This window comes from Macrotis lagotis, chromosome X (assembly GCF_037893015.1).
Source record: "Macrotis lagotis isolate mMagLag1 chromosome X, bilby.v1.9.chrom.fasta, whole genome shotgun sequence".
Lineage (NCBI taxonomy): Eukaryota > Metazoa > Chordata > Mammalia > Peramelemorphia > Peramelidae > Macrotis > Macrotis lagotis.
This window is the reverse complement of record NC_133666.1, coordinates 2,908,511-2,921,376: the sequence shown is the minus strand read 5'-3', so window position 1 is coordinate 2,921,376 and position 12,866 is coordinate 2,908,511. Positions and strand designations below refer to the sequence as shown.

Here is a 12,866-nt window from a genome sequence, read left to right as displayed (position 1 = left end):
TCCCCCCTCTCTATTTCCTCAAATCCCTCAAGGACCAGCTTAAGTCCTACCTACTTCACCCAGACTGCCCTAAGTATTCCAAGTCAGGTATTTGTGATTATTTACTGTTGAATCTATTGAACATAAACTTACCATTAAAACAGTGGTTTGCAATTTTCTCCAGTGGTTTCATTTTTCTAACTTCTTCCCCAACCAGCTAGTAAGTTCCCCAGGGTAGGGATCAGGCCTTCTACTTCATTTGTATCCCTTAAGACATCTCCCATAACACTGAGCATTTAATCACTATTTGTGGACTGACAGATTGATGAATAGGGGGCAGGCACTTGGTGGCCTATGTGACTTTTTGCATATATTGCCATTTAGGCTGCTGTCTACATATTTGGCAAATTCAGATGAATGACTTTTGCTCCAAGTACATTTTTTAACTTCCCAGAAAAAAATGAGCCAACCTTTATTAAGAAAGCATACAGCATTCCACCAAGGTAAAGAAAAATCAATGATTTTTTAAAATCAAATTAATTTTTTTTTGCTATAAAGGCTTTACCTGAAATAAGCAAATTAAGCTTTGTAAAATAGTTTCAAAATGATAAAGACCAAAGGTATCACTGATCCAGTTGACTTCCAACTTGAACATTTAAACAGTCATTTAACTTTTTAATAAAAGTTTTATAACTAGGCCTCGAGCATGATTCTTCTTCCTGATTGCACCATTTCATTGTATTGCCCATTTTCTCAACACTCTGGAATAGGTTTGGTACCAGAAGACAGAAATAGGCTCCAGAAGGGCAGAGATGGTAGCACTAGCTGTAAATTATGGTCGTCATAAGCATTAGCACAATCTGAAGATGAGTTCTATAGGTTAGTTTTCATCAAATGGAATGGGCCACTGCCTGCAATGGCATTGACTCTTCTTGACAGGGAAGACGTTCAAGCAGATATCAGCAGGATGATTCAATCAAATACGTCACTATTATTTGCCAGCTGTGATACAAAAAGAGGCAAAGGACAGTCTCTGCCCTCAAGGAGCTCCCAATCAAATGGTGGAGACAACATGAAAAGAAATGTATCTAAAGCAAGCTATAGATAAGGCAATTAGGAACTAATTAACAGTGGGGTGGGACTAGACTGAAGAGGTTGGTGAAAGCTTCCTGTAGAAGGTAAGATTTTATTTTTTCATTTATTTATTTATTTGTTTGTTTATTATTTAAGGCCATGGGGTTAAGTGAGGTGCCCAAGTTCACATAGCTAGGCAATGAAGTGTCTGAAGCTGGATTTGAACTCAGGTCCTCCTGACTCCAGGGCTACTGCTCTATCAACTGTTCCACCCAGCTGCCTGGAAGGTAGGATTTTAGTTGGGGCTTAAAGGAAGCCAAAGAAGTCATTAGGTAGAACAGAGGAAGCAGAGCATCATGGATGGGAAATAGCAAAAGAAAATGCCCAGAGCCTCAGAGACAAGAGAGGGAGGGTCTTGGTCATGGAACAGCCAGGAGGCTGGTGTCACTGTATCAGACTATTGTCTGAGGGGGTCAGATTGTGAAGGGCTTTGAAACAGAACACTATATTTGATCCTGGAGATAATAGGGAGCCACTGGAATTGGGAGTGGGGAGATGGGGCAGAGTGTGGCATGGTTGGATTGCTTTGTTGGCTGGAGGATGGACTAGAATACAGAGACTTGAGACAGACAGACCTACCAGTAGCTATTGCAATCATCCAGATGTGAGGTGAAGACCAGAACCCTGTGATGGTGATGTCAGAGGAGATAAGGGAATGTATAGTGCAAAGGTGAAGTCTACAGATCTTGACAAGAGATTAGAAATGAAGGAAAAGAGATAGTGAGGAGTTCAGGATGACTCCTAGATTGTGAGCCAGGGGACGAGGAAGCATTTGGGGTGGGGGGGAGGAATAATGAGTTTTGTTTTAGAGTGTTGAGTTTAAGATGTCTATCAGACATCTAATTCAAGAAGTCTGAAACAGAAGACAACAAGACTGAAGGTCACCAAAGACCTTTGGGGAAGGAAAAGTGGATTTGAGAATTATCAGTACAGAGAGGGTAATTAAATCCATGGTCAATTAAATTAGAGATGGTAATTAAATTCAGCCCATAAGATCCCCAAATGAAGTAATTTAGAGGAAAAATAGAAGACGGCCAAGGACAGAACTCTTAGAGATACCTCAGGTTCAAAAATAGATCTGGAAGAGGATCCAGCTAGGGAGACAGAAAAGGAACAGTCAGACAGATAGGTAGGAGGAGTAGTAACTCAAAAACCTAGAGAAGAGAGTATCAAGCAGGGTAGGGGATGGAGAGGGCCAAAGGCTGCAGAGAGAGTGCAAGGAGAATGAGCAGAGTGAAAGTGTCATTGGAATTGGCAATGAAGAAATCACTGGTAACTTTGGAGATAGTCTATTCTATAGCATGATTGTAAATCTTCTGTGGAAGTCAGATTATAAAGGGTTAAGAAGAGTCAGAGGAGAATTAGTGAATTAGTGGAGGTAAGTACTGTGGATGATTTTTTTGAAGAGTTAGCCATAAAGGGTAGAAGAGAAGTGGGATGATAGTAGAGGAGATGGGAGGATGAACTGAGAGTTTAAAGGGGGCACAGGCACATTTGCAAATAGCAAGGAAACAGTCAGTAGACAGGCAATTATTGAAAATAAGTGAGTGAAATTAGAGAAGAGACAATTTGTTGGAGAAGATTGAATGAAATGGGATCACTTGAACACATAGAGGAGCTGGCCTGGGTAAGGATTAAAGCCATTTCATCATGTGAGACATGGTGCAGTGGATAGAGCACCTGCCCTGGAGTCAGGAGGGCCTGAGTTCAAATTTGACTTTAGATACTTACTAGCTGTATGATTGCCTCCCATCCAGGACCATCTCTAGTCATTCTGATTCACATCTGGTCACTGAACCCAGATAAGTCTGGAGGAGAAAATGAGGCTGGTGACTTAGCACAGCAGCCCCTTAATCATTTTCAATTCACCTCCCTTGATGTTGTGGTCTTTTTTCAAAAAAGGACTAACCTCAGAGATGGGGAGTGGGGCAGAAGGCTACCTGAGTGTTGGGAGCTAAAGAGAAGAGGGCATTAACAGTTAATTGTCTCAACTTTTTCTATACCATATAAGGCAAGGCTCTAGGGGTGGGCGAAAGGAACCATGGGAGATTTGAGAAAGGACACAGAGATTTAAGATAGTGGAAGTAGAGACAATGAGTGAGTGGATAAGGGAGGTAAAGTAGGGTTACGTAGTGAGGGCAGCTACAGCCCAGTTGAAGTTATCTAACATCAATTTGTAGGGGACCCCATGCAAACCATTGTGTGTTTTTCTCCACTTTCATTCAACAGCACACATAAGAGAGGAAAGGCCATGAATGGTGGGGTTTATTTGAGCTGAGACTTGGCTAGGTGTAATCAGCAAGGCCATGTGTTCTTGGGATATATGTTATTCCAGTCTGGGAGATGCAGCAGCTAAAGGAGCTTCTACCCTCCCCCCCCCCGCCCCCCACACACACACACACATACACCTGGAGACAGTTCTTTCTTGCTCATGCCCAGAAAAGAGAAAATTTGGGTTTCTGCACTAGAGGATCTAGTACATACACCCAATTCTGACTCCTTAGCCAATTAAAATGAAGAAATGAGAAACAGACACCTCTTCTGCTGTATCCCACAAGTGATTCCTTCTTAGGAATTGAAGGTTTTGAACAGACTTCCTGTGCACGGATATGCCAGATTATCCAAGGGTTTTGAAGACATTTAAAACAGATCAAAATAGACACATTCTCTGTTAGGTGCTGTATTCATCAATGAGGATTCAAAGAAGGGCAAAACAACTGTTCCTGCTCTCAAGATGGCAGGCCAAGGAGATTATATTTCCTTTTAGGTCATAGGCAACCATGAAAGACTTTTTTAGTAGAGGACTGACCCAATCAGAGCAGTATATTAAGAATATCTGGGCACCGGGATGAAGAATGGACTAGAGGTTGGGAGACCAATTAGAGGATAGTAATCCAGGTATAAGGTGATGAGGGTTTAAGTGATGTGTGTGTGATGGGATTTAGAAAAGAGGGATATTAAAGATGCTGTTGGAATTAGAATTGAGAGAATTTGGTCATCAATCACTAAGAAGGAAGGAAGCATGAAAGTCAACTATATAGGCTTGCTCCTATATAGTACTGTAAAATACACAAAGTTCTTTCACTATTCAACACTAAGTTGTTTCTGATTGAAGACCCTCTACAATGTAAAGAGAAGGGTGTTGCAGGTCATTTTATTTCCCCTTTTGCAGAAGAGGAGACTGAGAACTAGAGATGTTAAGAGAGCTGCTCAAATTTACAATGATGAGATTAAATGCCGGGGTTACTGCCTCCATGGAGAAAACTCCATTTATCTCACACTTGAAGTGACTAAGAAACCAACAATGACATCCAAAGAAAGAGACAGAGAAGGGACAAATCAGTATGGTGCATATTGGGGTTGAGAGGCATGCTAGGTGAAGCTACACAACAGGCCACTAGGAACATGAGGCTAGAACTTTGGAGGCACACAATGATGGGAAATAGAATTGTAACTGTGAGCAGAAGAATAGTTGATAGAATTTGGAGAAATGAGTTATGAAGAGATGAATTATGGGTTAAATGGACTGTATTAATTAAACATGATAGATAATAATGTTTCTATACAGGACATGTTTTCTGAGCCAGAGATCACAAAATCCAAAGCATAGACTAACAGATGAAAGGGAAGTTAGATCGTCTAGTCCAAATCAGTGATGAATTTGGGGGACACAACCATTTTTCAAATTTGGATTGTCTGGACTATGATCACAGAACTATGATTCCATGAAATGATGGGAATTGACAGGGATGCACTGGTCATCTAGTCTATCATTTTCAGATGTGGAAATTGAGGCCCAAGAAAAGAAGTGATTTTATCAAAGTTCACAAAGGTAGTTGGTGAAAGAGCCAGGACTCAGTACCAGTATGTTGCATAGCTTCAAGATAAGAGTGTATAATTATTATTGGTTTTTCAAAAGAAGGACTTTGAGTTCATGTTCAAGATGAGGGTAAGGGTGTTGATAGGGAAAACCACATATGCCAGGAGGAGAAAAGCATCGTGAGGGAGTTGTTAATAGAGATGCTTAATAAAACACATGCTGATTGACTTAGTGATTTCTGAGGCTTTTGGAAAGGGAAGGAGACTGCAGCTACTGACCAGTTCTGGGGGAGGGTTACAAGCAGGAAGGGAGATGGAAAGTGGGCATTGGTTATGTATAAGAAACTAGCAATGTTGAGGCTCCTATCTCTAGTTTCCCAGGAACTGAGCAAAGGCAGTCTGGAATCTTTTCTCCTCTGGAGTTTGTTTTGGGGAGATGATTGTTATCCCTGATTGTAAAAATGGTCTTCTACTCCAACTTTGCCTTTGGAGAAATGATTAAAATAGATTTATCTATCAGTCTTTTCAATTATGTGATTTGAGAGCAAAGATCCTCAAACTATATTATACAGACAGGGAGATGCAGATGCAATCTTTACAAATTTATATTATATCCATCCATATATATATATATATATACACATATATATGTATATATAAATATATATATATATATATATATATATATATATATATATATATATATATATCATGTGGGTTACTATTTTGATAGCGAGAAGGGAAAGGTTAGAAAGCCAGAAAGGGGAGGGGAATCAAATAGGGATGTTGAAAGAGCAAAGGGTGCAGGACAGAACATCTCTCCTTGATGACTGCTAAGGCTTGGCCTTTTTCTCCTTATCACTAAGGACAAATAGTTTGGGGGCAGAGCTATGATGTGAAGGGTTTTGTTGGTGGTCATGGGGTTTGAGTTCTGAGTCCTGTTTCAGTCACTGAGTAGTTGCATTGCTGGAGATGATGTGTTTGGACCTTTGACACCCCCTTTTGAAAAGGAGTACTGGATCAGATTGGTCCTGTAGGACCTCCAGCCTTTACAGTGTCTGGTCCTTTCTTGTTTGTGAGAATTCCTGGCTTCTTTTTCTCTTTTCTTGGAGGAGTGTTCCCTCAAGTCTAGAAAATCACCATCCTTTATTACTTATTGCATTGATTGTTTTTTGTTGGGGGGGGGGGGTCATGTGGATGAGAAATTCATTAACTTGTGGCTGGTCCAGAGCCCAGGTTCTCTCCATTTCTAGACAGGTTTTCAGATGAGTTCTGCTCAAATCCTGCCTAAGACACTCACTAGCTTCATCCTCCTGGGGACATTTCTTAACCAAGGTCCTGCCTCATAGGGTATATTAAGAATGAATGAGGGAATAAGTGTGTGGGCAAAAACCACTACTTACTTTCCTGATTGTGGTGGAATGTCCTGGAAACTCCCAGTTCTGGAGCTGCAGGATGTGTTTCGAGTCTTATGTGAGCTTTGGGGAAGTCGCTCTTTTCCCCTTGGCCTCAATTTCATCTATCCACTTCAAGTGGGTTGGCCTATTTGACCTCTGAGGTTCTACCTAGACCTGTAGGCTCAGTGAACAGACCCAGCGGCTTCATAGTCTATTAGTTATTACGCAGGGTTTAGCGTATAGAGCCTCGAGGCAGAAGAGCTCGGTTCCAGTCCTTTGGACACGTGCCTCTGTTTCCTCATCTGTAAACCGGGACTGATCCCGTCTCCTCCTTCATCACCAACTTCCCGGATCCTGGCGGAGATCCAATGAGATGATGGATGTCCAACCCAGGGAGGCGCTATACAAATTCTGTCTAGTACACGGTTGGGGGCCAGAGTCTGGAGGGGGGGGGGCGCAGAGGGGCTCGGCGAACGTCCGAGGTGGGGGGTGAGCCCGCGCAGCGGGCGGTCCTCAGCGCGGATGGCGCCTCTCCTGTGACCGCAGCGACAGGGCCCGAAAGTAGTTACGGGATGGGGTCAATGCAGCTGGGCCTGACCCAACAAGGCGCAATTGCACAGGCCAGGCTGCTGGGGCGGGGGGCGGGGGCGGGGAGGGCGGCGGCCCGAGGATCGGGCGCGAGGCCTCACCCAGGCACGAGGCCGCTGGGCGCCGCCACGTGGCGCCACCTACTGGGCTCCAGGCTCCTCCCCGATCCGGGCCCGCGGGCACCACGCCCACCCACCCCCGGCGCGGGGCATTGTGGGCCGGCGCTTTAAAAAGGCGGCCCCGAGCGCCAGGGCCGAGCTCTCGCCGGCACCATGATCCCGCGGCTCTTCAAGCACGGCGTGCTGCTGCCGCTGCTGCGCACCGTCGGCGTCCTCATCGGCCTCATCGGCCTGGCCGTGCGGGCCTTCGAGTCCGGCCGCCTGGGCCTGGGCTTCGGGCGCGCGGGGCCGCGCCGCGCCGGGCCCACCAGCGAGCCGCTGCTGCTCATGTCCGGCGTCCGCCTGGCCCGGCTCATCCGCCAGCGCAAGGTGAGGGGGCGGGCCGGGGGAGGGGAGGCGAACCCCTCGGGGCCGGAGGGAGGAGGCGTGGCGCCCGGCCGCCGCCCGGCCTGCCGGGACTTGTAGTTCGCGAAGCCCGAGCCCCCCGGCCCGCTCCGGGCCCGCCCCCCCCCCCCGCGCCTTCCCTCCCCCTTAAGGGCCGGAGAAACCGAGGCTCCGAGTTCAGACGCCCGCGAGGGGCCCCGGGGGAGGCACGAAGTGGGGCCCGGAAGAGTGGAAGCGCACTGAGCCACCCCAAAGCCAAGCCTCCTGCTAAGCGGGGAGGGCCCCCCCCCCGGCCCGCCAAGCCATTGCCAGCGCAGCTCGCGGACCCCCGGATGACTCGGAGCCGATTGGGGCCTGGCTAATGGGTGCTCAGAGCCCGCCGCTGTGGCCCCCCTCCTCGGGGGCTGCTCCCCGGCGCAGGACGGAGGGGCAGCCCTTTGCCTTTCCCTCCTTGCGCGAGCCGCCGTGGAACTGCCGTCTCCCCGCCACACCCGGGGCGGGGGGGGGGGGGTGCAAGGGCCGCTTCTGGGCGGATCGAATGCACAGCCGGCCCAGGCAAAGCGGCCAAGAAGGGTCGCCCCGGGCCCGTGGCTTTTGCCTGGGTCTGCAGCCTGAGCCGGCGCCTTTCTTTGCGTCTGCTGCTCGATGCCTCTCTATGTCCTCCGATTTTCCGATTTGCACCCCGTCCCGGCCCTCTCCCTCCCCCCACAGGGCCTCCCTGGTACACAGGGCCCAGAACAGGATGTAAGCCAAAAGTCAGATCCTCGAGGAAAAAGTAAAGCGTAAGAGAGCGCAAGATCCCACAGGCAGAACTTGTTCGGAACGGGAGGCCGTAGTCTTTGCTCTCTGTTTAAACTCCTCAGTGCTTTCTTTGGATGCCCACGGAATCCAGTGCAGATCCCCCTAAAGTAGGCCCTGATTCTTGAATGCCTTTCCCTGAGCCAACTTGGTAGATGTGAATGAAGTAACCTCCTCCAGGCCCCACACTGCTGCCTGTGGGAATTGTCCTTTCCCTTGGCACTATCGGGGTTTTGAAGACAAGCCCTTCCCACTCGCCACCCCCTAGGTTCCTCCTCTCCCAAATAATAAGATTAAAGCAGTCCTTGGCTCTTGAAGAAGACCTTGACATCCGGGAGCTGATGCCATGACAAACCCAGAAATTGAATTGGAGTGAGAACTGGGGTACGCTGTGCACCACCTACCTACCTGCCTCAACAACAGGTCTCTGAGCCAATTTTCAGCTCTGATTCCGTGACCCTTTGGTCCCTTACTTTCTGGAAGTTGTCAGGAGCCCCAACGTTCCAGTTCAGATCTCTCAAGCAACCCTAGTTCCCTTCTTGGTTTCCACGCTAACGATTTATTTTATGTTCATTCCATATTGATTGCCTTTCGGCTCATCACCCTCGTGCCCTCTCAGAAGTTGTAGGAGCCACGACTTGGGGAGGGTTCCATCAAAGGGCCTGCTCTCCGGGCTTTTGTTGAATTACACCATGAAGAGCAATTCCTCTCCACCCGGAGTTCTTCATGTTTTCCTGACTTACGACACAGATGGGTTCCTTAAAGGACCTACAAGTGGTAGCTCTTCTTATCGTGTTAACAAGGGGCTGTAGCTTTCTGTTCATTGAGCATGCTCTAAAACGGGCTCATCACCCATTTTTCATTTTTCAATACATAAAATACAGATAATGACAAAAAACAACTATATTATTGGGGGGGGGTTGCAAGGCAGTGGGGTCAAGTGATTTGCCCAAAGTCACACAGCCAGGCAATGACTAAGTAGCTGAGGCTGGATTCAAACTCAGGTCCTCTTGACTCCAGGGCTTGGGCTTTATTCACTGTGCCACCCAGCTGCCCCAGAAAGAACTGATTATTTTTTAAAGCTCAGGTGAAGCCACACAATGATTTTAGGAGCTAGGTGAAGAAACCCTACTCAAAGAATAGGCAACGATGGAAAACAGTGAAACCAGGGTATTCTTAAAATCACACTCTAGAGTTGGAGGGGACAGACCCAGACACCCTCATTTTAGGAAACAAGAAAACCAAGGACCACAGATCTTGCCTAAGATGGCATGGGAAGTAAGCCAGGGTAGGAATCTTAGCCTTTCTCTCTGTGCCAGTTAGCCCATGTTCCATTTTTCTAGCACCCAGCTCTCCTGTGAAGGAACATAAGTAGATATACATATGCCCATAGCAACACAGGGAGGAAACCCTATCTTAAAGCTTTCCTCTTTTTTTTTTAGATTTTTGCAAGGCAAACAGGGCTAAGTGGCTTGCCCAAGGTCACACAGCTAGGTAATTATTAAGTGTCTGAGGCCAGATTTGAACTCAGGTCCTCTGGTCTCCAGGGCTGCTGCTCTATCCACTGAGCCACCTAGCTGCCCCAAAACTTTCCTTCTTAAAGAGCTATAGTTGAAGATTTGAAGTACATCGCATTCCTTTCAGAAAGTCTAATGGGTATTTTGCTAACACTTAAAGGATTTGAAGGCCACATTTAATCTCTTCCTCATCCACTGGATCTTTCCTCTCTTCAGTAACTTGCAATTCAGCTTCTCCCTTTCACTCCCAAATTGCTTGCCATGTATTCCTGCTGCTTCTCTTTGATGTCCCACAATTCTTTGTAATTTCACTTCTCCCCTACCATTCACCCAATATGCTATTTGAATTCTCTTCCTACTTCTCTAAACGGTATTCTTTTTCCTTTCATCCCCTCAACACGTTTCTCAAGGTTCATTCTTTGTCTCTTTCCTCCTCCTCCTCCTCCTCCCTCTCCCTCTTTACTTTTGCTTTTAGTAACTATTTCTTGAGCCCCTAGCCCTTGCCAGGCATGGTGCCAAACATCACTTCCTGGCATCACTGTTGGGGTGAGAGAGAGCTGGCAGGAGTTGGGCCTGTAGTGGCCAACAGGACCATGGGAACCTCAGCTCTCTGAGGTGACGGGGATGGCCCCTGCTTCCAGACAACTCAGAGAGGCATCTGCCTGAACTCCATTCTTGAGTACAGATGGCTTTATTTACCTCTTTGTTGTCTGCTTCTTGTCCCTCTCCACAGAAGCTCTCAGCCAAGCTTTCTGGCCACTTTCCCTTCCTCTCTATCTCTTCCCTCTTTACTCCGTCCCACACAGGACTGCAGCATGAATCTTCCTAGAATACCTCCTACCTACCTCACCACCACACCATTGCCACCCCCCACCCCCCACTGCCTCCAGAATATAGGACAGATCCCCACCAAATGTTGACCAACTGCCAACAGTGTGGCTGAGCAGCAAAGGGATAAACAGGAGGCAGGGCATACTGGCCAGCTCACCACCTGTAGCAATTATCCCCTCAAGTCCCAAAGGCAATATCCCAGAACCTCTGGGAAGATCAGTGTTCCCCACTGGCCCAGTGCCTAGCTCAGCCCCTGAAACCATTATCCAGAAAATCACTTTCTAAGGAAACAGCAACAGCTTTTACAAGTGAATAAAATGCTTCACCATCACATATGGGTATATGTGGCTTTATCAATGGAAATGACATTCCAAGTGATACATTCCCCATCCTCCTTGCTGCTCTGCCCCAAGAATTATTGGGCCATTTCAACTTGCAGCTGAGTCTACCTCATGGGTTGTCTTTGCCATAAGAATGCAAGCTCCTTGGGAGTAGGAAACTTTCCCTGGTTTGGTTTGGTTTTAATGTCTATCCCCAGGGCTAGGTTTTTCCTTCATTTTTGCCACTATCCATTGATCCAAATGGCTTCCTCTACCTGGAATGACTTTTCCTTCCATCCCATGACTTGACTCCTTTCCATATTATGGCACTTCCATGTTATGTTCCCTACTATGCTATGGCAATTAGGGTCCTATGCATACCTACTAGATGCTAAGTTCCTTTAGAACAACAGCTGGGTGGTAATCCTTCTGGTATGTTTGGTTGTGTCATTCTACCTCGCATAGCACCTTGCACGAGGTAGGTGCACCATAAATATTCATTAATGAAATCCTTGATTAAAGTCTTTGCACCTGGGTATTGCTACCTGCTCCTTAATGTGGGTGTGTTTTGTTTTCTTTTCAATTTTGCAGGTGAAGTGTATAGATGTCATTAACACCTATATTGACCGAATAAAGGAAGTGAACTCGATGATCAATGCAATTGTCAAGGATAGGTGAGTCCAAAGGCCAGGACGGGCCTTTAGAACGATTCATAAGTAGGCACAAACTTGCCTACTTATGAGAAGAAATTATTATTCTTTCCAAAGTTTGTCATCCCTTTTAGTGATGGTGATCAGGAAGCAAAATTTCCACCTCCATGTCCCTTAGCTAAGGGCTGGTTCTTGTGGGGTTCTAGAGGCTTTGGTTTCATTGTCCATAATGGCTTCCTCTTGATCACCTTCACCAACATCTCGTAGCACAGCTAACAGGTAGAAAAAATGCCTAGGCAGGCAGTAGAAGGTAATCCTGCAAGGAAGGGAATGAAGTTTGCCCATCTTGGACTCCATTCTACCAAATAACCCTTATATTCCTTCCTGTTGGGACACTCTTTCTGAGTTTCTGAAGTTCCAAGTGACTCAAGGGTCTTTTGTAATTAAAAATCAAATTGCTTCTCAGAAGAGTACTGAAAAGCCCTAATCCATCCATATTTGTATGCTTTTCCATTAAATGAGCAATTTTCTTTTCCTCCTCAGATTTGAGGCAGCTCAGCAAGAAGCATTGGCAATAGATAGAAGGCTGGCAGAGGAACAAGAAGATGAAGCCACACTAGAAAAGAAATGGCCCTATTTGGGGGTTCCTTTGACTGTCAAGGAAGCCTTTAAGTTATATGGTATCCTTTCATTTTTCTCAAGGGGAATTGGGATTGAATGTTGTAAGTGTTATGGATTTCCCTGATCCTCTAGCAGAAAGAACAAATATTTATTAAGTGCCTGCTATGGTTCAAGCATTAATACTAGCCAATTGGGGGGGGGGGGAAGAACTAAGAATTGAGAAAAGCAAGACAGACTTCCTGTAGGAGTTAGCTGTAAGGAAGCTTGAATGAAGTAGATCTAGACTATCATTCTGGAGACCAGTGTGGGAAAGACTTGAAGAAGGTCAAGGCACTGATGATATGCCCAAGGAAGAACAAGGTTTGAAGTTACCCACTCACTTAACGGCTTGAGTTCCAATAGACTTCTTCCTTTATTTTATCTATCTATCTATTTATTCATTTATTTTAGGTTTTTGCAAGGTAGTGGGGTTAAGTGGCTTGCCCAAGGCCACACAGCTAGGTTAGGTAATTAGTAAGTATCTGAGGCTGGATTTGAACTCAGGTACTCTTGACTCCAGGGCCAGTGCTCTATCCACTGTGCTACCTAGCAGCCCCATTTATTTTTTCTTAAGCAGGTTGTTCTGTTTTCCTTTAGGAAACTGGGCACCTGTGCCAGCTATGATCTTTAGAGCTCCATAAGGCTGGGGTTTTTCCCCATTTTACTACCT

General features: G+C 46.3%; 1 protein-coding gene across 1 annotated transcript in view; it reads left to right on the top strand.

Moving 5' to 3' along the window:
• The first annotated feature begins 7,189 nt into the window (after positions 1-7,189).
• Positions 7,190-12,866, top strand: part of FAAH2 (fatty acid amide hydrolase 2) — a 32,418-nt gene continuing 26,741 nt past the window's right edge. The window contains exons 1-3 of the mRNA XM_074200010.1: positions 7,190-7,405; positions 11,478-11,560; positions 12,080-12,216. Of these exons, the coding sequence (XP_074056111.1) occupies positions 7,190-7,405; positions 11,478-11,560; positions 12,080-12,216 (436 nt within the window). The remainder of the gene's footprint in view (positions 7,406-11,477; positions 11,561-12,079; positions 12,217-12,866) is intronic.